Genomic DNA, 22,208 nt, shown 5'->3' on the forward strand with positions numbered 1-22,208 from the left:
TAAGAATGAAAATACACAATTCAGTTCAGTCACTCAGTCATGTCCAACTCTTTGTGACCCCATGGACTGCAGCACACCAGGCCTCCCTGTCCATCACCAACTCCCAGATTACTCAAACTCATGTCCATTGAGTCAGTGATGCCATCCAACCATCTCAACCTCCATCGTCCCCCTCTCCTCTGGCCTTCAATCTTTCCCAGCATCAGGGCCTTTTCATATGAGCTAGTTCTTTGCATCACGTGGCCAAAGTATTGGAGTTTTAGCTTCAGTATCAGTCTTTCCAATGAATATTCAGGACTGATTTCCTTTCAGATGGATGGTTGGATTTCCCTGTAGTCCAGGGGACTCTCAGAGTCTTCAACACCACAGTTCAAAAGCATCAATTCTTCACATCAAACTGTGGAAAATTCTTCAAGAGATGGGAATACCAGACCACCTGACCTGCCTCCTGAGAAATCTGTATGCAGGTCAAGAAGCAACAGTTAGAACTGGACATGGAACAACAGACTGGTTCCAAATCGGGAAAGGAGTATGTCAAGGCTGTATATTGGTCACCTCGGTTATTTAACTTATATGCAGAGTACATCATTCGAAATGCAGGGCTGGATGAAGCACAAACTGGAATCAAGATTGCCGGGAGAAATATCAATAACCTCAGATATGCAGATGACACCACCCTTACAGCAGAAAGCAAAGAACTAAAGAGCCTCTTGATGAAAGTGAAAGAGGTAAAAAAAAAAAAAAAAAGAAAGTGAAAGAGGAGAGTGAAAAAGTTGGCTTAAAACTCAACATTCAGAAAACTAAGATCATGGCATCTGGTTCCATCACTTCATGGCAAACAGATGGGGAAACAATGAAAACAGTGACAGATTTTACTTTGGGGGGCTCCAAAATCACTGCAGATGGTGACTGCAGCCATGAAATTAAAAGACCCTTGCTCCTTGGAAGAAAAGTTATGACCAACCTAGGCAGCATATTAAAAAGCAGAGACATTACTTTGCCAATAAAGGTCCATCTAGTCAAGGCTATGGTTTTTCCAGTGGTCATGTATGGATGTGAGAGTTGGACTATAAAGAAAGAAAATACACAAGGTATCATTTTACCCTTACTTGATGGGAAAAAAAAACTAAGTCTGACAATACCAAATTGTAGAAATAAGGTAAATGAATGAGGGCTCACAAACACTGCTGGTCAAACTTCAGATCAATTTCTCACATAGCCTGCAGTCTCGTGAAGACCACAGTGTGTCACCACAAAACATGGCCCTTGGGCATAAGGACTGTTTTAAGTTGAAGGCAGGAGAGAAAGAACAGATGAGGGAAAAGCACTCTGCTCCTCCTTCCTCCCTAAAAGCAGCCTCCTGTCTTCCTTTTCCCTAACCAAGAAGAGGACAAACCACTGTCACTAGAAACACAAAGTGGGCACAGAGAAGGAGCTGCACAAAGAAGCCTTACCAAATAGTCCTTATTTTCCACTGGCTTCCCCCATGCATTTACCTTCCCATGATTTACCATCTCTAGGGGCCCAAACTCTTTTCCTTGTCTTGTCACTTCTCCACAATGTGCTGTTCTTTGTTAAAACAGGTTCTCGGGTTGAACCATTCTTTGAGTCTTCACTTATTTTCTGTGAAGGCCTCGAGATGTATATGCTGTAAACCTTTTCTTCTACTAAGCTCACTTCTGGCAGTCTAATCTTAGGCCCCAGCTACTAAACCTAAGAGGGAGGAACTCTATTACACTAGCAGTTACACACATTATAAGAAAACATGGATGTTTAGCTACATACTTCAGAGATCAATCTTAGTAATATAATATTGAATGAAAAAAAGAAACAGTATAATACAACTTTTTAGAAAGTTCAAAAACAAGAAAAATTTAATATATTATTCAGACATACATGAAAACATTTTTTAAGAGTTAAGGGAATAATTAACATAAAAATCAGTATGATAGTAAGGAAGTAGCCAGGGAGTGAAATAGGAGCTTTACATAATTAGGGTTAAAATTTTAGGTAATAGTCGAGTTCTCAGTCTTAGGTGGTAGGCTCATAAGCTACTGTTACACTGTAAATAAATACATAGGTAGTCACACAGAGATCAACGACAAAAGTGTGTCTTGAACCAGGATTATAATTTATCCAATCTGTGCATCTCAGGGTCAATTAGAGCCAAACACATAGGAATTCTTTACGTTTGCTTAAAATTTTACCAGCTGAGCTACCAGGGAAGCCCCCAAATTGTTAATAATATAGTTTATAAAACACATCATCAGTAAGATGAAATTGTAATAAAGATACTAAATATAACCAAGAAAGTCACAAACTAGACTGGCGATAATAAAAAGGATTATAGCTACTCAGAGATGATCACAATGTTTCTCAGGGATTAGATGAAGAAGAGATTTATATTTAAAATGAACATAACTTATTTCTTACAAAGATTAACCAGGTGCTTATCAGGAGGAGGCTGAACTTCAGCCTTAATAATGATCAGGAACTAGATTAAAAGTGGTGGATACAAGACAGACATTAGATAAGAATAAAGATAATTAAATTACAATGAGGGGCAAGAAATCCAATAAGGAACTATTAGTTTACATTTATTCACTTTAATGAGAAGGTGACCAAATTCACACCACAGTAAGGAGAGCACTGGGATTTTTTTTTTAATTTTACTTTTTTATTGGAATATAATTGCTTTATAATGTTGTGTTAGTTTCTGCTGTACAATGAAGTGAATCAGTTATATGTATACATATATCCCCTTCCTATTGGCTCAGATGGTAAAGAATCTGCCTGCAATGTAGGGGACCTGGGTTTGATTCCTGGATCAGAAAGATCCTCTGGAAAAGGGAATGACAACCCACCCCAGTATTCTTGCCTGGAGAATTCCGTGGACAGAGAAGCCTGGTAGCTATAGTCCCTGGGGTCACAAAATTTGGACACAACTGGGAGGCTAACACTTTCACTTCCTCTTGAGCATCCCTCCCACTCTACCAATACCCTATTCCTCTAAGTCATCAGAAAGCACCAAGCTGAGCTCCCTGTGCTATACAGGGACTTCCCACTGGCTATCTATTTCACTCATGGTAGTGTATATATGTCAATGTTACTCTCTCATTTCATTCCACAGTTCTAGGATTTTTGAAACACTGTCTCAAGCAGACGGAGGCACAGCAGCTGACATGGCTCTAAAAGGCTTGTGGTGAACCCTGACGCCAGAACCAACAGCTACAGCCACATCTTGGCTAAGTGGCTCACTATTTACTGTTGACCAGAAGAAATCAGAAAGAACATTCATCTGAAATTTCCTAGAAATGGGTACTGTCCTAAAAGCCTGAACTTGAAATTCAATTAGAAGAAAATGTACTCTGAGGGACACCCCCATGCTATCCGTCATATAAGGGCTGAGTAACCAGCTGTGAACAAAATCTTTCAAGGTCTCAGATAACCTTTTAAAAATAACCTGACCTTACAAGAAAGAAATGAAGTTTATGCATCAGTTTGTAGAAGCTGAGATTTTTAAATGCCATACAAATAACTGTGCATGACTGCATGCTAAGTTGCTTCAATCGTGTCTGACTGTGCGAACCTGTAGACTGGTGCTCACCAGGCTCCTCTGTCCATGGGATTCTCCAGGCAAGAATACTGGAGTGGGTTGTGATACCCTCCTCCAGGGGATCTTCCCAATCCAGGGATCGAACCTGCCTCTCTTACATCTAACCTGCATTGGCAGTAGGGTTCTTTACTACTGCTGCTGCTAAGTCGCTTCAGTTGTGTCTGACTCTGTGCGACCCCATAGACGGCAGCCCACCAGGCTGCCCCGTCCCTGGGATTCTCCAGGCAAGAACACTGGAGTGGGTTGCCAATTCCTTCTCCAATGCATGAAAGTGAAAAGTGAAAGTGAAGTCTCTCAGTTGTGTCCGACCCTCAGCGACCCCATGGACTGCAGCCTTCCAGGCTCCTCCATCCATGGGATTTTCCAGGCAAGAGTACTGGAGTGGGGTGCCACTAGCCCATGATAGTAACAGACTAGGACCTAAATTTATTCTACATAGTAAAGTCAGAGAGCTCAGCCTCCAGAACAGTGTTAACCTTTTTCTCCCATTGGTAAACTGAAATTATAAACTCGAAATTCCTCTTGCAATTAGGGATACTTTAAGTAGGAATTTTATGACTGACTGCATAATTATAAGAAGCTTTCCAATCTTTTATAGGCAGACACATCCCACCATTATAGAAGCATAAGGTTAATAATCACATCTCACTGATATAGGAATTTTGGAATATTGGCTGGGCCATTAAGTATGATCTTGGCATGGCAATCTTTTATGTGGTACCTTGAGTAACTCTTCTTAGGGCTACACTATTCATCACATATTAACAACTTATTGACCAGAGACATATTAATACTCACTTATATAATCAAATTGCAGACCACAAGAGTTTGCTTCTACAAAAATCCCCCAGTCAATAATAAAAGGAGAAACTAAAACCAGTAACTCCAAAATGCTCCCTTAAATTTATACAAAGTTGCCCAACTTATTATAAGTAAATTATAATCAAATTGTAAAATATTTTCTTCATTAGAGTGATAAAAGATGTCTTTCTACACTTTTTATCACTCTAATGAAGAAAAGCTGAGCTATTCTATTCACTAGTTGTATAACCTGGAGGAAGTTTCCACTTTTTTACCTGTGAAAATCGCAGATAATAAATTAGAGCCCGTAATTACCAGACCAGAGATAAAAAACTGAGAGAATGCATTACAATAGGAGATTGATTCTTGTCCCTGCACTTTTTCTACCCTTCTCTAAAAGGGACTAGGACAAAATTCTTACCTCCTAGGAAGGAACGGCAGATGAGGGAACTAGAACATAGAATGGAGACACCAAGGACAAGGTGTCGTAGGGGAAAATGGGAGTAATCCAGAGTTCATTAGGAAGCAGGGAGGTAGATGTATTCTCCTAGCCTGATCTTTCCCAGACTGGGCCAAACAAAATATGCCTGAAGGTAACTAAAAGGTTACTGAAGTCACTGCTATCGTCCCCTATGTCCCAGTTGTTCTTGTACAGTTACTAAGTCATCTCCAACTCATTGCGACCCCATGGACTGCAGCATCCTAGGCTTCCCTGTCCTGCACTATCTTCTGGAGTTTGCTCAGATTCATGTCCATTAAGTTGATGTTGCTATCTAACCATCTTATCCTCTGCCACCCTCTTCTCCTTTTGCCGTCAGTCTTTCCCAGCATCAGGGTCTTTTCTAAAGAGTCAGCTCTTCGCATCAGGTGGCCAAAGTTTTGGAGCTCTGGCTTCAGCTTTGGTCTTTCCAGTGAGTATTCAGGGTTGATTTCTTTTTGATTGGTTTGATCTCCTTGGGACTCTCAAGAGTCTTCTCCAACACCACAGCTCAAAAGCGTCAATTCTTCCTCAATCAGCCTTCTTTATGGTTCAGCTCTCACATTTGTACATGACTACTGGAAAAACCACAGCTTTGACTATATGGACCCTTGTCAACAAAGTGATGGCTCTGCTTTTTAATATGCTGTCTAGGTTGGTCATAGCTTTCCTTCCAAGGAGCAAGTGTCTTTTAATTTCATGGCTGCAGTCACTGTCTGCAGTGATTTTGGGCTCCAAGAAAAAAAAAATTGTCACTGTTTCCACTTTTCCTTTTCTATTTGCCATGAAGTGATGGGATTGGATGCCATGATCTTAGGTTTTTTGAATGGTGAGTTTTAAACCAGTTTTTTCACTATCTTCTTTCACCCTCAAGAGGTTCTTTAGTTCTTCTTCATTTTCTGTCATTAAGTCCCAGTAGGCCCTCTGATTAACCCATGGATGGTTAAAACAAAGGAGGTATCTACCACTAGGTGACGCCAACCTTTATTTGGGAATAGGCTGTATATGGATCAAGCAGCCTGACTCCCAGAACTTCCTATAGAGCTCACAGTGCTAATCATACAGGCTGGCACCAGACACATCAGTGACCTTGCAATAATGTGACACTACACGTGACAGGAATAAAATTTCCTGTGCCCACTCACTGTGCTGTGCTGTGGTTTTACCATAATGATGTCCTCACAGGGATGTCTGGTGTGCTCTAGGCCACAGATATGAAACACAAGCTAACTTACACCCATACTTTCTCCTACATAGTCTTTACTGGCTCCAATTATGCCAGAAGTCTAACAGTGACAGCTAGGGACACTACTTAGCCCTGTTGTGTGCTCTCTATTACTACCTTAATACTGAACTACCAACACTTTCCAAGTGTCTGTGCGCTGGGTATTTGCCAGGCATTTTATATACATTATTTATAACACTTATAGCAAGCTTACATGGTAGTATTTGACCCCTGTTTTGCAGATGAGAGGACTGAAATTTAGAAGTTAGAACATACTTCTCTAAAATATACTGTGTGCCCAGCTTCTGACCAGTGAAAATACATTTAATAAATGGAACAAATGAGGAAAAAAGCTTTCAGTTTTATTACACTGTAGTTAGAAAAGAGACAGAGAAACAGAAGTGAGAGAAGAAACATTATCTCAGTTTTAATTTTTACAAGAAAAAAAAGCATAATCTCTAAAAATTTTAAGAATGGACACTATTAGAATGCTCAGACATTCTTGAAATTTCTACTTCTCCCCCTTGCTTACAATAACAACAACAACAAAAATTCCCAAATTGAATCTCCAAAAAGTGGGGGTGGGGTGGAATCCTATTTCAGTTTATAGAAAAAAGTTCTACTTCATGGAGTAATTAATAGCCTCATCTATAGTATCAAGAATTTTTCAAATTTTGTCATTTGCATGACTAGAAGCAGCTCAAATTCTACTTGAACATTCAAGAAGGATATATCAAGTAAACTCTAAAGAATACTCAAGTTTTATTCCAAAGCTATTTCCTAAATCTAATGCTTTTAGTACATCATGAAAGTGGAAAACCACAAAACCAGATAAGATATGTATACCTGAGAGTCAGCAAGGTTCATTCATTATGTAAATGACCAGTCCTCAGTGAAAAAAGAGTGAATAAACTCACTACTCAGCAAAATCACAAATAACATAATGTTCAGGGCTACTCACTAACATCTAAAATGTCAATGTCAAATCTGAAAATCCTAACGATCTACTACTCCATCTTCTGATATTTCACAATAAGGATTGATAAGACTAAGCCAAAAACTTGAAGTGGCTCATAGGCCTGGTTTCCTAATCTTGTCTATTTCAATGAACAAATGTATGGCTAAAATTCAATATGAAAAAAAAATTCCCTCAAACATTCTAAATGCTATGCTGCTGCTACTAAGTCGCTTCAGTCATCTCCGATTCTGTGCAATCCCATAGATGGCAGCCCACCAGGCTCCCTTGTCCCTGGGATTCTCCAGGCAAGAACACTGGAGTGGGTTGCCAATTCCTTCTCCAATGCATGAAAGTGAAAAGTGAAAGTGAAGTCGCTCAGTCGTGTCCGACTCTTAGCGACCCCATGGACTGCAGCCTACCAGGCTCCTCTGTTCATGGGATTTTCCAGGCAAGAGTACTGGAGTGCGATGCCATCACCTTCTCCGTCTAAATGCTATGGTGCTGTTTAAATATGCTTTTTATCAAGGATTCTAAAGCCTCTGGTACTAACATTCTAACATTTGTAGTTGGCCATGACCCCAAAATTATTCTTCTGACTTTCTTGAAAAAATAAAATTAGTCCTTTACCATCTTGATTTAATTTTGTTCTCATGATGTATCACACTGATTTAACCAGATTTTTTCCCATCACATTTATATAATTTCAATCCTTAGTCTAACTTACGATTTAAACTTTAATTTTATAAGATGCTGGTCATTTCACCTAATTTTATATCACTGATTTTACTAATAAGAATAGTTTTATTTAAAAAGAGAACTAGCTTTATAATCTTCAGCAAATCATTGTAACTAAGAATATTTATCCATAAGATAAAAACAACAGATAGCATTTATTGGACACGTCCCATGTTCGTATTATCGTATCGAATTATTGTATTTAATTCTCATGATTCTTTTATAGAGGAGGAAAGAAATCAGAGAGTAATAACTTGTCCAAGTTACAAAGCAACCAAATGACACAGCTGGGATTAAAAAACATTCCCAAAGTTTATCATAATGATCAGGTGGTATAAGGGATACAGAGCTCTTTGTGTATTGTGAAGAGTTCTAAATATGTGATTATGACACATAATAACGTGTGATAAGGACATGACAAATTAATAAAGAAACAAATAATTTGTAATATATGAGATCAAGCACTAACCCACAAACAATATGTACTCCCCTTTCAAGACTGACCCAACCATGTATCAATATTTCATTACACTCCAGGTTACTCCTGGAGCCATCCATCTCATCAAAATAAAACTGAATCACATTTTAATACATGTATATTATGTGGGACAAAAGTAATAGTCATATTAAATTCAAAATATACTACCATTGATTACTCTCTGAATCTATTAAACCCTACATCATTTTGACACAGAAAAAAATTGGGTTCGTTTGTCATGATAGTTCAGAAAGTTCTATTGATTTTTACTTCATATTCTGTAGGTGCAGTAATTTTGAAGAAGCTAAAAAGACTTGCATTTTACTGGGAAAGAGAAAACCTATATAGGATTTTAAATAATGAACATCAAAAAGATGTTTGCTCCTTGGGAGAAAAGCTATGACAAACCTAGAAGGCATATTAAAAAGCAGAGACATTACTTTGTCAACAAAGTTCCATCTAGTCAAAGCTATGGCTTTCCCAGTAGTCATGTATGGATGTGAGAGTTGGACCATAAAGAAAGCTGAGCGCCAGAGTTGATGCTTTTGAACTTTGGTGTTGGAGAAGACTCTTGAGAGTCCCTTGGACTGCAAGGAGATCCAACCAGTTCATCCTAAAGGAAATCAGTCCTGAATATTCATTGGAAGGACAGATGCTGAAGCTCCAATTCTTTGGCCACCCAGTGCAAAGAATTGACTCATTGGAAAAGACCCTGATGCTGGGAAAGACTGAAGGCAGGAGAAGGGGTCCATAGAGGACAAGATGGTTAGATGGCATCACCAACACAATGGCCATGAGTTTGAACAAGCTCCGAGAGTTGGTGGTGATGGACAGGGAAGCCTGGTGTGCTGCAGTCCATGGGGTCGCAGAGTCGGACGTGACTGAGTGACTGAACTGAACTGATGCTTTTGATATATATTTCTTTGATGAGTGCATTTGAATGAAAATATGAGGATAATGGTAAGAGAGAATAGGGGTATAAATGTTGTTGTACAAAAGAAAATAATGTAACACTGTAAAGAAATTATACTCCGATTAAAAAATAAATTTTTTAAAAAAGAAATGTTAAGTGGAAAGGGAACTGTAAGTTAGAAGAGTATGATAAAAGAACCAAAAACAAGGATGAGCTATGAGAACCACTGTATTTCCCCTTTTTATACTTTAAGTCCATGTGAACCATGGATATGAAAGGATTTTGTGCAGAGGACTCGAAAAATGGGCCTGAAAGGATTTTCTTAGGTTTACAGACCTTGATTTTTTTTTCCCTACTAGAAGAGTTATCTGGACTATTAGAGTTTTTAAAGGAACAGGAGGAAGATCAAGACAAAGACAATGGGGAAGGGTAAAAGGACAGCTGAGAAGGAAAGGTAAGGGGAGAAAGAAAACCCTCCAAGGGTTTGTCTGTGCACTGAAGTTCTGAAGCCAGTGCAATCATAGGTAACTTTTAGATGAGAAGAGAGACCAGTTGCTAAGTGGAAGACCATCATGGCAAACAAAGGAGAAAAAGCATAAAAGAGTCAGATGACGGAGGGGTCTGAAAGTCAGTGCACGGAGTTTGCAATTTCTTTGGCTGGGAGAAGAAATTCCTCTATCGGAGTTTGCAATTTCTTTGGCTGGGAGAAGAAATTCCTCTATCATTTAACTAAGAAATGCAAATACTGATGACTAAACTCATCACAAGATCTACATTTAGCATGAGATCAACCTTGATGGGGCTTCCCAGGTGGAGCTAGTGGTAAAGAATATGCTTCCCAATGCAGGAGACATAAGAGATTTGGGTTCGATCCCTGGCTCAGGAAGATTCCCTGGAGTGCATGACAACCCACTCCAGTATTCTTGCCTGGAGAATCCCATGCACAGAAGAGTCTGGCGGGCTATGGTCCATGGGGTCACAAAGAGCCGGACACAACTCCAGTGACTTAGCATGCATGTAACCTTGATGAATGCAAAGCCCAAGTCTGTTCATGGTATCATGCTTCTGGTCCTCAGGTCCTTCCATATCTCTACTGACTTCCGCCCTAGGATCTAGGATCCAGCTAAACTGAGAGATCAAGAAAGCAAATCTGCCTTTCAGAAAGCACAACTTTCAGAGGAAACTTCTTTCCCACATTGACTAAATAAATCTTCATGAAAGGTACAAATTAAAGTGATTTTACCTTTGATTAATGCATTTATCTATTTCACATATTCAAAGTTATTAAACTTTTATTTTAAACAAAATAAAAAATAAGAAAAATATATTTTTATCTGTGGGTTTCAGATATTCAGATTTCAATATTTTTTCACATACATTGTAAAAACAAAGGCAAAGTACACATGATTACACAATTCAAATATTTTTATAGTGGTTATATCAAAAAAAGACTATCAAATCAATTAACTTTTTATATCTTACACTTGCTTTTTCAAGTCATATTAGGTATTCTATTCCATTTTATACAACAAAAACAAAACTCCCTGTCCAAACATGTCATATGCAAAATATGATTTTTTTTTTTTCTTTTAGGTGACCTGATTTTTTCTTTTCCCAAAACATTACAGCATACATGGCTGGAAATACATGGATCATCTTTGAATGCTGTATAAGTTTTTAAAGACTACAAACTATGGAAAACATACTTTCACATCAGTACAGGCACTTATACACATACTTGTACTGATCGTGAATAGTAAAAATATGTACAAGATGATAGCTGACACTAAATTACATATTTATATCTTCACTATGTCACTGAGATGGTGAGCTCAGGAGTGCAGCACCTAGAACAACGCCACCCAACAGTAGACATTCTAACACTTATTGAATGAATGAAAGTGAAAGAGAAAGTCATGTCCAACTCTTTGCAACCCCATGGACTATGTATAGTCCATGGAATTTTCCAGGCCAGAGTACTGGAGTGGGTAGCCTTTCCCTTCTCCAGGAGATCTTCCCAACCCAGGGATCAAATCTAGGTCTCTGGCATTACAGGCGGACTCTTTACCAGCTGAGCCACCAGGGAAGCCCAAGAATACTGGAGTGGGTAGCCTAATCCCTTCTCCAGCAGATCTTCTCGACCCAGGAATTGAACCGGGGTCTCCTGCTTTGCAGGCACATTCTTTACCAACTGAGCTATCAGGGAAGCCCGTTGAATGAACAAACATAAATAATTCATTATCCTGAAAATCATTTGCACTTGACAGTTCAGATCACCCCCATTGCTCAACAATCACTGCACAATTATTACATGTTGAAATGCAGGCTTGAGGGCTAGGAAGAGAATTTCTTTAAAAGTGGAGGTGAAAAGGAATTGAAGTAGGTAAATGACAGGTAGACTACAGTGACAGCTAAAAGCCCATATTTAACAGTTTCTATTCAGCTCCATTTTACTAACACGATTTCATGTCTTAGATGGCAAACGAAGGTAGAAAGAATGGGGAGAGACAGGTACAGGACATGTAATCCTCAGGCAATTGAAAGGCATACAATTAAATTACAGGAATTGTGTTTCTGTGAGCCAGAATTTTAGATACAACATCCTAAATTAGGTAACTGAAACATGAAAGTAAATCAGCGAAAAATAGGAAATACAGACTTTGCAGAAACGAAAGAGCTTACCTGCTTTAGAACTTCAACTAAAACTAGACAAAAAATGAAATCTACTGCTAAGTCTCTTCTTTCAAGAAGATAGTCTCTTTCACGTTGCTGTTCATCCCTGAAACAAGAATCTCAAATTAGGATTGCATTATGAAAAGAGCTCTTGGTTAGTATTTCATGTTACTTACTGAATTCCTAGTACGTATGGTGTTTCATGGCAACTGTTAAAAGTTTTTGTAATCACTCAACATATACATTGCATTTCTTGTGTTCTCATTTTGTACGTTAGGAACTTACATGCAAATCTCACTACTATATCTGTCAGAAATTAAACCTAATCTAAAACAATTAGGGGGAGTTTCTGGTGGTTCAGTGGTTAGGACGCCATGCTTCCAGTGCAGGGGGTATGGGTTCAATTCCTGGTCAGGGAACTGGGATCCTACATGCCAAGTGGCACGGCCAAAAAAATGAATAGAATTTATACCCTACTGTTGTATGAAAATTGTACAAATCTTAATTATGTTATTTTGAATAGGTTCACAGAGCTTTTCAGACCTACAATATCCTTCTACTTCTCTGTATATTCATTCTGTTACTTTTTAGAGTTTGCTATTGAAACTCCAACTAAAAATCTTATCTACTTCAAAAAATTATTATAATATATAAATGGAACGATATGTAACCTTGTTCTGTATTTTCCAAGTCGCCTGTAAGTGTGTTATCATATGTTCATAATTTAAAAAAAAAAATTAAACATACAAATGGAAAATTTTTAATAAATAAAACCATATTTTAAAATAAATAAAAAATAAAAGAATAAGAGGAAGAAAAATATGAAAATACAGTGCCAGGTCATTTTTTCACAAATCTAAGTTGAAAAATCACAAGTGGCATCTGCTGAAATCCAATTCTAAACCATAGGCCATCATCTGAAAACAAACATGTTTTACTTAAATCTATGATCTCCCTGGAAAATTTGAAGAAAGACAAGTTCAAGGATTTAACTCCAAGAAGAGTCTTAAGTTAAAGAATATAAGGTTTGAGCAGTCTTCCAATATCACAATTGTTTCCCTTCACAAACCATATGAACGGGACTTTCTTTGCATATTTTTAACTTTGTTGATGACTGTTAAAGCTCCTCACTGCACCACTGAGATAGCTTTCTTGAAATGCATTTTGGCAAGACTAGCTCCAGTGGTGACTCCTGTGGGGCAGCACCTCCTTTAACTGATACCTTCACTTGATTCACAGTTTACGTGTGAACCACCTTTTCCCTCTGTTACCTGTTCAACAAAAGTAACCAAACAATAACAATCGTCAGCTGATAACACTATAGCCTCTTCATTGGAAGTACTTCAAGCCCAGACAGAAAAGTAAAAAAATGCGCCACTTACCCCTTAGATTTTGTGCTAGACCGAGGCCTATATTCATATGATTCATCTTCAGTTCCGTTCTGGCGCTTGTACCAGTCAAACAAGGTGCGGAGTAAGGAAGGGAGACAGTGCTCTGCTACTGAGCTCATAGAGCTTATCAACTGGAAACACAAGATGTTGCCAAAGATAAAATACATCAAAGTGCCACGCTTCTAACTCTACTTGCAATCACTTAGAAATGAGCAATATTTCTGGAATAAATTAACACGAAACACAGTAATTCAAGAGCAATAAATGTGTTTCAAAATAAAAATAAGGGCTGGGAGTCTAGCCAAGTAATAAAGTATAGTGAGTTACATTTCACTGACTATTAAAATTTACCCAAATCCTTGCAGTTTAGTTCAGTGGCTTTCCACCCTTTACCTGCCTCCATATGCTGCTTGTGTTAAAACATGACTGTCAGTAACATCCCTGATTATATTCATGACGCCTCTGGGTGAACCGTTACACACAACATGAAACAATCACACCTCCTTCCTTTTCCTGGCCAGTTCTTCCCTACTCATGTGAATGAAATGTTCTAAAATGTTACCACTAGAAGGGATAAAGGGATGCAGAAACAGAGAAGACCGCACCAGTTAGAACTATGGGAAAAGCTCCACTTGCCTCTGTGCTGCTATGACACGGAACAGAGAATTATAATTACACAATTTGTGATACTCACAAATGAACATATTAGAAATGTGTTATATACATGCTTTTCAAGCTTAAAATATATAAATGGACAGCATAAAAATAAATGGAGTGGGACGGATGCCTGCCACTCAATTTGAGGCATCCCTTAAACTATCTGAACTGTAGGTTAGCTTTATCAGATTCATTTCACGAATGAACCCAGCTTGCCTGTAGTGGCGGTAAGAGGTACACCAGCTACCACCAGTCATCCCTAAGGTCACCTTGAGGATCCAGAGAAAAAACACACTCTCTTCATAAGAAACTTTGTATCTGATTCAATCCATTGTTCATAAAATTAGTATTTTAAAATTAGTGTACAGTGAAACATGCTTCACTTTGTTTGACTTAACTAAAAAAACTACAGGCTGCGGGGATATTCAACATCTCACTCAGTTCTACAACTGTAGGAAGTGTCAGTTAATGAAGATAAATGGCTACTTCTAGGAATTAAACATTTATTTTTCCTAATATTTTATATTTTTCATGTAACAAAGAATGAAACAGGTTGATTGTGCATTCTTCTCTTTTTTTATAATCTGTCTTCCTTTAATCATACATTTATGATTTATAAATTATCATAACCTGATAGGTGAATAGTTTCTAATCTAGAAAATGAAAATAAAAACAAGATTCTAATTTTATTTAAGCATTTTGAAATTTTATATTTCATTAACAATGAATACTATCAATCAAAGGAAATCTCTTAATATTTAAAGTAGGAACTAACATCATCTGCTACTGTAAAAATATAAAAGCAGTTTATTTCACACATAGCTTTTATTGTAAAAAAGAATCAAGCTATTGGGCATGATAATTTAGTTTTATTGTCATTTACATAAGAAAAGAAATGGAAATTTCCTTAAAATATGGCTTAATAAGTTTCAAATTCTGATCATTCATTCATCATTAGTTAAATAGATTCAAGATTATTTAAATATATTAGTAATACATTAACAATAACATTAATAATAACTTTAGTTACTAAAATATTAGTAATACATTAATAATAACTAGTACTTAGTATCTTCTGTAATGGCATTAAGATTTGAAAAGGGCTGTATGAAGTGATCTTATTATTATCATAACAAAAGCCTTCTTATTTATAGCTTCTTAGACCAGCAGCTATTTACTGAGTGTATGCATCAGAATCACCTAGGGAGCTATTGTAAAATACAGGTGCCAGAGCACCAATCTTGGTCAGCAGAACTGCAGCAGGAGCCAGAAACACAGTATTTTGGTAAGCCTCCACCAAGTAATTCTAACAAGTCATCTCTATCTAATCAAGCAGACTAACATGAGCATTAACTTCTATTTCCTAGATACCTAATTATGAGAAAAGTAGCTCAGGAATACTAGGTGGCAACAGAAAGCTGATCTCGGTTATTGAGCTTTGCAGACAATCAATATATAATGAAATAATTATTGAGCAAACATAATTATGATAAAAATAACACTTGATCAAATATTCATTATTAGCAAGAGGAAAGAACTGACATTAGAAAAATATCACTAAATTTTAGATATTAGTATTCTTTATAAAGATTTCTGGTTTGGGGATTATTTTGGGGTCGGGGGTTGGCCATTGTATATTTTCTTTTTAAGCTTCTTTGGCTTTCTAACACAGGCACTCCCCTTGATCTTTGCACAAGCACAGCTACAAGTTTGAGTATGGGGTGTAGTCAATGCCTCTGAGGACAACCCACAACTACTGCAGAGGGAACTGCAGATAAATGCTGCAGCCCTCCATTCTTCAGACAGACAAGTATGGGCAACATTCTCGATAGCTCTCAGAATGGAATGAACCCCCAGTGCCCAGAGCGGTGATCTCTATCGGTTCTTCCTTTTCCCTGCATCACTCTCTCAAGTCTCCTCCCTAGAATCTCTTTCTAGAACCAAGTCCTTGTCTCTGGCTCTGCCTTTAGAATGGGGTGGAAAGAGAGAAAACCAGGCTAGATGCTTCAATATAAAGGTTCTGAAGCCCCAACAGGAAAAACAGTAAATGTTAAGAGGTCTGCTGCTGCTGCTGCTAAGTCGCTTCAGTCATGTCCGACTCTGTGCGGCCCCATAGACGGCAGCCCACCAGGCTCCACCATCCCTGGGACTCTCCAGGCAAGAACACTGGAGTGGGTTGCCATTTCCTTCTCCAATGCATGAAAGTGAAAGTGAAAGGGAAGTCGCTCAGTCGTGTCTGACTCTTCACGACCCCATGGACTGCAACCCACCAGGCTCCTCCGTCCATGGGACTCTCCAGGCAAGAGTACTGGAGTGGGTTGCCACCGCCTTCTCCGTGTTAAGAGGTCAAATATGTAAAATTGTATACAAGGAAAGATTGAGGGATATAATTGGAAGCCTTCTGAAAATTTTCAAAGGGCATAATAAAGACAGTACCAATGAAAAGCAAAGTTTTAAAATATTTAATAAACAGAAATCAATAAAGTTCACAGCTCATAACTCCTTCTATTTGTTTTGTTAAAAAACAAACTACCAAGGAATTCCATGGCAGTCCAGTGGTTAGCATGTCATGCTTCCACGCTGGTAGCCTGGGTTTGGTCCTTGTTTATTACGGAGAAGGCAATGGCAACCCACTCCAGTACTCTTGCCTGGGAAATCCCATGGACGGAGGAGTCTGGTAGGTTACACTCCATGGGGTCGCAAAGAGTCGGACACAACTGAGTGACTTCACTTTCACTTCTCACTTTAATGCACTGGAGAAGGAAATGGCAACCAACTCCAGTATTCTTGCCTGGAGAATCTTGGGGATGGGAGCCTGGTGGGCTGCCATCTATGGGGTCACACAGAGTTGGACACAACTGATGTGACTTAGCAGCAGTAGCAGCAGCAGGTGTCTTTGTGTGTGTGTGTATAATATATACGTATATATTTATATAAAACAGACTATCAGCTCCAGACAGAATCTAGTGTATAACGATATATAGGGCCACTAAACAAAACATAGAAATTTCTTAATACTGGGTGTATATGTATTTGGATCAGACTGTTAGGATAAACATTTTCCTTTCAGGAAAAAAAAAAGAAAAAAAAAAAAAGCACACTGGCATACCTGGTCAAACTGAAGATCTTCACCTCTCTGAAGAGATCTAGATAATGGCTTCTCCTACAATTGAAAAAAAAGTATATGCAAAATATTAGAAATTTTACATATATTAAACAGTTGAGATTTGTAAGTTGGTTTTGCTTTCTTTGTAATTAGATTTTCTTTTGTAATTAATTAGTCTTAAGGAAAGGTGCTGATGTGGTAATACAAACAAAATTTAATTAATTTAATTTAGAAGAGCATACACAGCGTGACCCTTTCTGTCAGCCTTACTATCTACTTTTCTTGCTTCCTATTCCACATAGAATTATTTAACTTACTGAATTTGAGAGGTGTCTCAGATTATATTCAAATCTAATACAATTGATTCTTTTATTGAGATTCTTTAGGATGATTTTCTAAACTTTCTACATTAGGCTTTCTTACTGAATTTTTACCTGAAATATGTATCATAAAAAACCAGTGCCATTCTTCAATTGGAATTTAGAAATTTCGAATTTTTAGAATTTTAAATTTAGAGAAAAACTGGAATTTAGAAATATGTATATTCTGAAGCTTATCTATCCAAGAGTCCCAATTTCCTTCTCTCATTTATGACTCACCTTCATGAAAATAAACTCAGAAACATATTTGCCACTGAAATGTAAAAATTCCTAATCTAACTACCAGAGAATCATGTTTCTAACTAATTTAATTGGAGTCGGTAAAATGCTTGAATTTTATGTTGCTTGACTTTCTTTTTTTTAATTAATTTATTTTTATTGAAGGATAATTGCTTTATAGAATTTTGCTGTTTTCTGTCAAACCTCAACATGAATCAGCCATAGGTATACATATATCCCCGCCCTTCTGAAACTCCCTCCCCGTCCCACCCCTCTAGGTTGATACAGAGCTCCTGTTTGAGTTTCCTGAGCCATACAGCAAATTCCCATTGGCCATCTATTTTACATATGGTAATATAAATTTCCATGTTACTCTTTCCATACATCTCACCCCCTCTGCCCTCTCCCCATGTCCATAAGTCTGTTTTCTATGTCTGTTTCTCCATTGTTGCCCTGTAAATAAATTCTTCAGTACCATTTTTCTAGATTCCATATATATTTGTCAGAATACAGTATTTATCTTTCTCTTTCTGACCTCACTTCACTCTGTATAATAGGTTCTAGGTTCATCCACCTCACTAGAACTGACTCAAATGTGTTCCTTTTATGGCTGAATAACATTCTATTGTGTATATATGCCACAACTTCTTTATCCATTCATCCGTGGATGGACATCTAGGTTGCTTCCATGTTCTAGCCATTGTAAATAGTGCTGCAGTGAACGATGGGATACATGTGTCTCTTTCAATTTTGGTTTTATGGCACTTGACTTTCTTAATGGGCAAAAGATTTTTGGTATGTCCTTGGCATTTGAGTCCTTAAATGCTAAGCACACTTTGGTAATTATCTTGCAGACAAGTCTTCTATCTCTAAAACCAACTACAGATGGTGACTTCAGCCATGAAATTAAAAGACGCTTACTCCTTGGAAGGAAAGTTATGACCAACCTGGATAGCATATTCAAAAGCAGAGACATTACTTTGCCAACAAAGGTCCGTCTAGTCAAGGCTATGGTTTTTCCTGTGGTCATGTATGGATGTGAGAGTTGGACTGTGAAGAAAGCTGAGCGCCCAAGAATTGATGTTTTTGAACTGTGGTGTTGGAGAAGACTCTTGAGAGTCCCTTGGACTGCAAGGAGATCCAACCAGTCCATTCTGAAGGAGATCAGCCCTGGGATTTCTTTGGAAGGAATGATACTAAAGCTGAAACTTCAATACTTTGGCCACCTCATGCGAAGAGTTGACTCATTGGAAAAGACTCTGATGCTGGGAGGACTGGGGACAGGAGGAGAAGGGAACAACAGAGGATGAGATGGCTGGATGGCATCATTGACTCGATGGACGTGAGTCTGAGTGAACTCCAGGAGTTGGTGATGGACAGGGAGGCCTGGCGTGCTGTGATTCATGGGGTCGCAAAGAGTCGGACACGACTGAGCGACTAAACTGAACTGAACTGACTGATGCACGATAAACATACAACACGATAATGATACTGTCCAATAATATATATGCCCAATTAATGAGCTCTAAGTCTCACAGCAAGTTCAAGAGAACACTGCTTCTGTAAGTATCTAAAAGTTTGAAGACTATTGAGCTATCCTAATGTGAATTGTGTATTTAAAACCTGGGCTAGGCGTGGTATAGAAGAGAGAATAAGCTGTTTCTTCCCAACTTACTTGACTTACTTGATCCCCCTCACTTGATCCCTCTTTCACTGTAATACTAAATTGAAAGGTTTTCAGTAATATTTTGAGGAACGCTGATCTACATAGTTCATTACCCCATAGGGTATTTATACAGTAAAGTAATGACTAAGAAAACTAAAAGAGAGAAATTAACTTTTCCAGAAACACTCACAGTTTTCTTGTAGTCAACATTTTTCATTTTTCAATAAACTCACACTTTCTCAAAGATTTCTGAACATTTGATAGCCTCACAGAGTTTTTCCTAAACCAAAAAGTGAGAGTTAGCTGTTTTTTACATAATAAGAACTCAGAAACGATGTTTGAATGTGAAATACTCATGTCACTATCAGTTAAAAAACATTAATTTCTTGGACTCCAAAATCACTGCAGATGGTGACTGCAGCCATGAAATTAAAAGACGCTTGCTCCTTGGAAGAAAAGTTATGACCAACCTAGACAGCATATTAAAAAGCAGAGACACTACTTTGCCAAAGGTCCATCTAGTCAAAGCTATGGTTTTTCTACTAGTCATGTGTGGATACGAGAGCTGGACTATAAAGAAAGCTGAGCATTGAAGAACTGATGCTTTTGAACTGTGGTGTTGGAGAAGACTCTTCAGAGTCCCTTGGACTGCAAGAAGAGCCAACCAGTCCATCCTAAAGGAGATCAGTCCTGAATATTCACTGGAAGGACTGATGCTGAAGCTGAAACTCCACCTGATGTGAAGAATTGATTCATTGGAAAAGAGCCTGATGCTGGGAAAGATTGAAGGCAGGAAGAGAAGGGGACAACAGAGGATGAGATGGTTGGATGGTACCACCGACTCAATGGACATGAGTTTGAGTAAACTCCAGGAGTTGGTGAAGGATAGGGAGGCCTGGCGTGCTGCAGTCCATGGGGTCTCAAAGAGTCGGATACGACTGAGTGACTGAACTAAACTGAAGTGTACTGCCTTAAATACAGATTACTAATCAAGGGCTTTGTATTAACCTCTCAGTTTGATTATAATATGGTTGAGGACAGTCTAACCATTGCTCAAGCAGACGTACTTTCAATATGAGACTTTGAAAAGATAAAGAATTTAAAAACATGCTTATAGTATCTGCAACCCATTAACATGACAACCAAAAAGAATACAAGTTATTCTCCCATCCAAGTACTAACTGGGCCCGATCCTGCTTAGCTTCTGAGATCAGATGAGATCTGGGTGCGTTCAGAGTGCTATGGCCATAGACCAAATTATTCTCTATATTTACATATAGATGAATGCAAAGACTTACGTATAAGAATATTTATTGTACTATCTTTTTCTGCTGTTGTCTTCCTGGTAGCTCAAACAGTAAAGAGGCTGCCTGCAACACAGGAGACCTGGGTTCAATCCCTGGGTCAGGAAGATCCTCTGGAGAAGGGAATGGCAATCCACTCCAGTATTCTTGCCTGGAGAATTCCATGGACAGAGGAGCCTGGTGGGCTACAGTCTATGAGATCGAAAAGACTGGGACAGGACTGAGCAACTAACACTACACTGTTTTTTGCAATGGCCTCAAATTGGGGTAAGTCCCAAACAGCTTATCCATAGAGAGTGGTATACAAACATTTATAGTACTTTCTCTAAGTGAAGTAGTATTCAATTGTTAGAAAGAATGAGACAAATACATATGGGCTGACAATAGAACAATCTCTGATTTTTTAAATAAAAATAGGTACAGAAAAAATATATGTATATAAAATCTCATGGCTGTGTTTTTTCTTTTTTAAAGGTGGAAAGTGCTACAGACATTGATAAATAACAGACATGAAAAATAGTAAACTAAAACTATGGACAGTGATTACCTTGATAAAAAATGAAAGGATCACTATTTTTATTACATAACCTTTAAAACTATTTCCACTTTTTATAATGTCATTATTTCAAAATAATAGAGTATACTAATAATGCATCTAAAGTTCACAATCCCTTATACTCTAATTTGACCCTTTAACTAGTATCTGTGTGCAGAGTACCAGCAGCAACATGTAGCTTCCAAGGAAAGCAAGAGGGCTTACTGAAAAAATTTTGACAGTGTAACAATGATACTGAAATATTTCAATAATCTGCAACTAAACATGGCCTTCTCTCCTACTAAACAATCCTTATCACTGTAGATTAAAAAGTCCAATGACAGAGCAAAAAAATATATATATTATCTTCGACTTTAGGATAGGAAGCTGCAGTGGAGGTGGGGACTTCCTAATGACCACTGAGAAGATGACATCTGAGTCACAATCAGAGGGAAGGGACTGAGCTTGCCATGCAAAGTGGGGAAAAGATAATCCAGTCTGTACCTTGGAACTCCCCAAAGGCTCAGGAATTGGAGGACTTCAGTACTATGAAAGTGTGGATGAAGGTGAAGTTAAAATAAGAATGTTGAGGGATTTCCCTGGGGGTCCAGTGGTGAAGAATCCATCTTGCAACACAGGGACACAGGTTCAATGCCTGGTACGGGATCTGAGACCCCACATGCCACGGGGCAGCTAAACCCATGTGCCACAACTAGAGAAAAAGCCTGCGTGCCACCATGGAGACTCAGAGCAGCCAAAAAATTAAAAAAAATAAGAGGTCTGGTACTGTATTGACCTCTTTTATAGGCTTTTTATTAAAAAGAGAAAACTAAAAAACAAAAAACAAAAAGAGGTTGGTTGAATGTTTAGGAAAAGTTTAAACCCTACCTCTCACTCCCTTCACCCACTCTTACTTAGCAAGTTGGCCGTCTCTCCATCCTGCGCATAGAGGAATTGCCCTTCTTAGCAAAGAGCAAAACAGAGACGTCAGCTGGGAGATTCTACACTTGAAGACAGGGTATCATCCTGAAGACAGGGAGCTTAAGTGAAAAAGTATATGCTAAATAATAATA

The 22,208-nt window shown here is 38.2% G+C and overlaps 1 protein-coding gene across 10 annotated transcripts in view; it reads right to left on the reverse strand.

Annotated features, from left to right (window-relative positions):
• FRYL (FRY like transcription coactivator) overlaps positions 1 to 22,208 on the reverse strand; it is a 269,105-nt gene that overhangs the window by 118,032 nt on the left and 128,865 nt on the right. For all 10 annotated transcript variants that reach the window (XM_027544457.1, XM_027544458.1, XM_027544459.1 and 7 more), the window contains 3 exons: positions 17,035 to 17,088; positions 13,260 to 13,399; positions 11,887 to 11,983 (listed from right to left, as the gene is read on the reverse strand). In XM_027544457.1, coding sequence (XP_027400258.1) covers positions 11,887 to 11,983; positions 13,260 to 13,399; positions 17,035 to 17,088 — 291 coding nt within the window. The remainder of the gene's footprint in view (positions 1 to 11,886; positions 11,984 to 13,259; positions 13,400 to 17,034; positions 17,089 to 22,208) is intronic.

Source organism: Bos indicus x Bos taurus, chromosome 6, assembly GCF_003369695.1.
Source record: "Bos indicus x Bos taurus breed Angus x Brahman F1 hybrid chromosome 6, Bos_hybrid_MaternalHap_v2.0, whole genome shotgun sequence".
Lineage (NCBI taxonomy): Eukaryota > Metazoa > Chordata > Mammalia > Artiodactyla > Bovidae > Bos > Bos indicus x Bos taurus.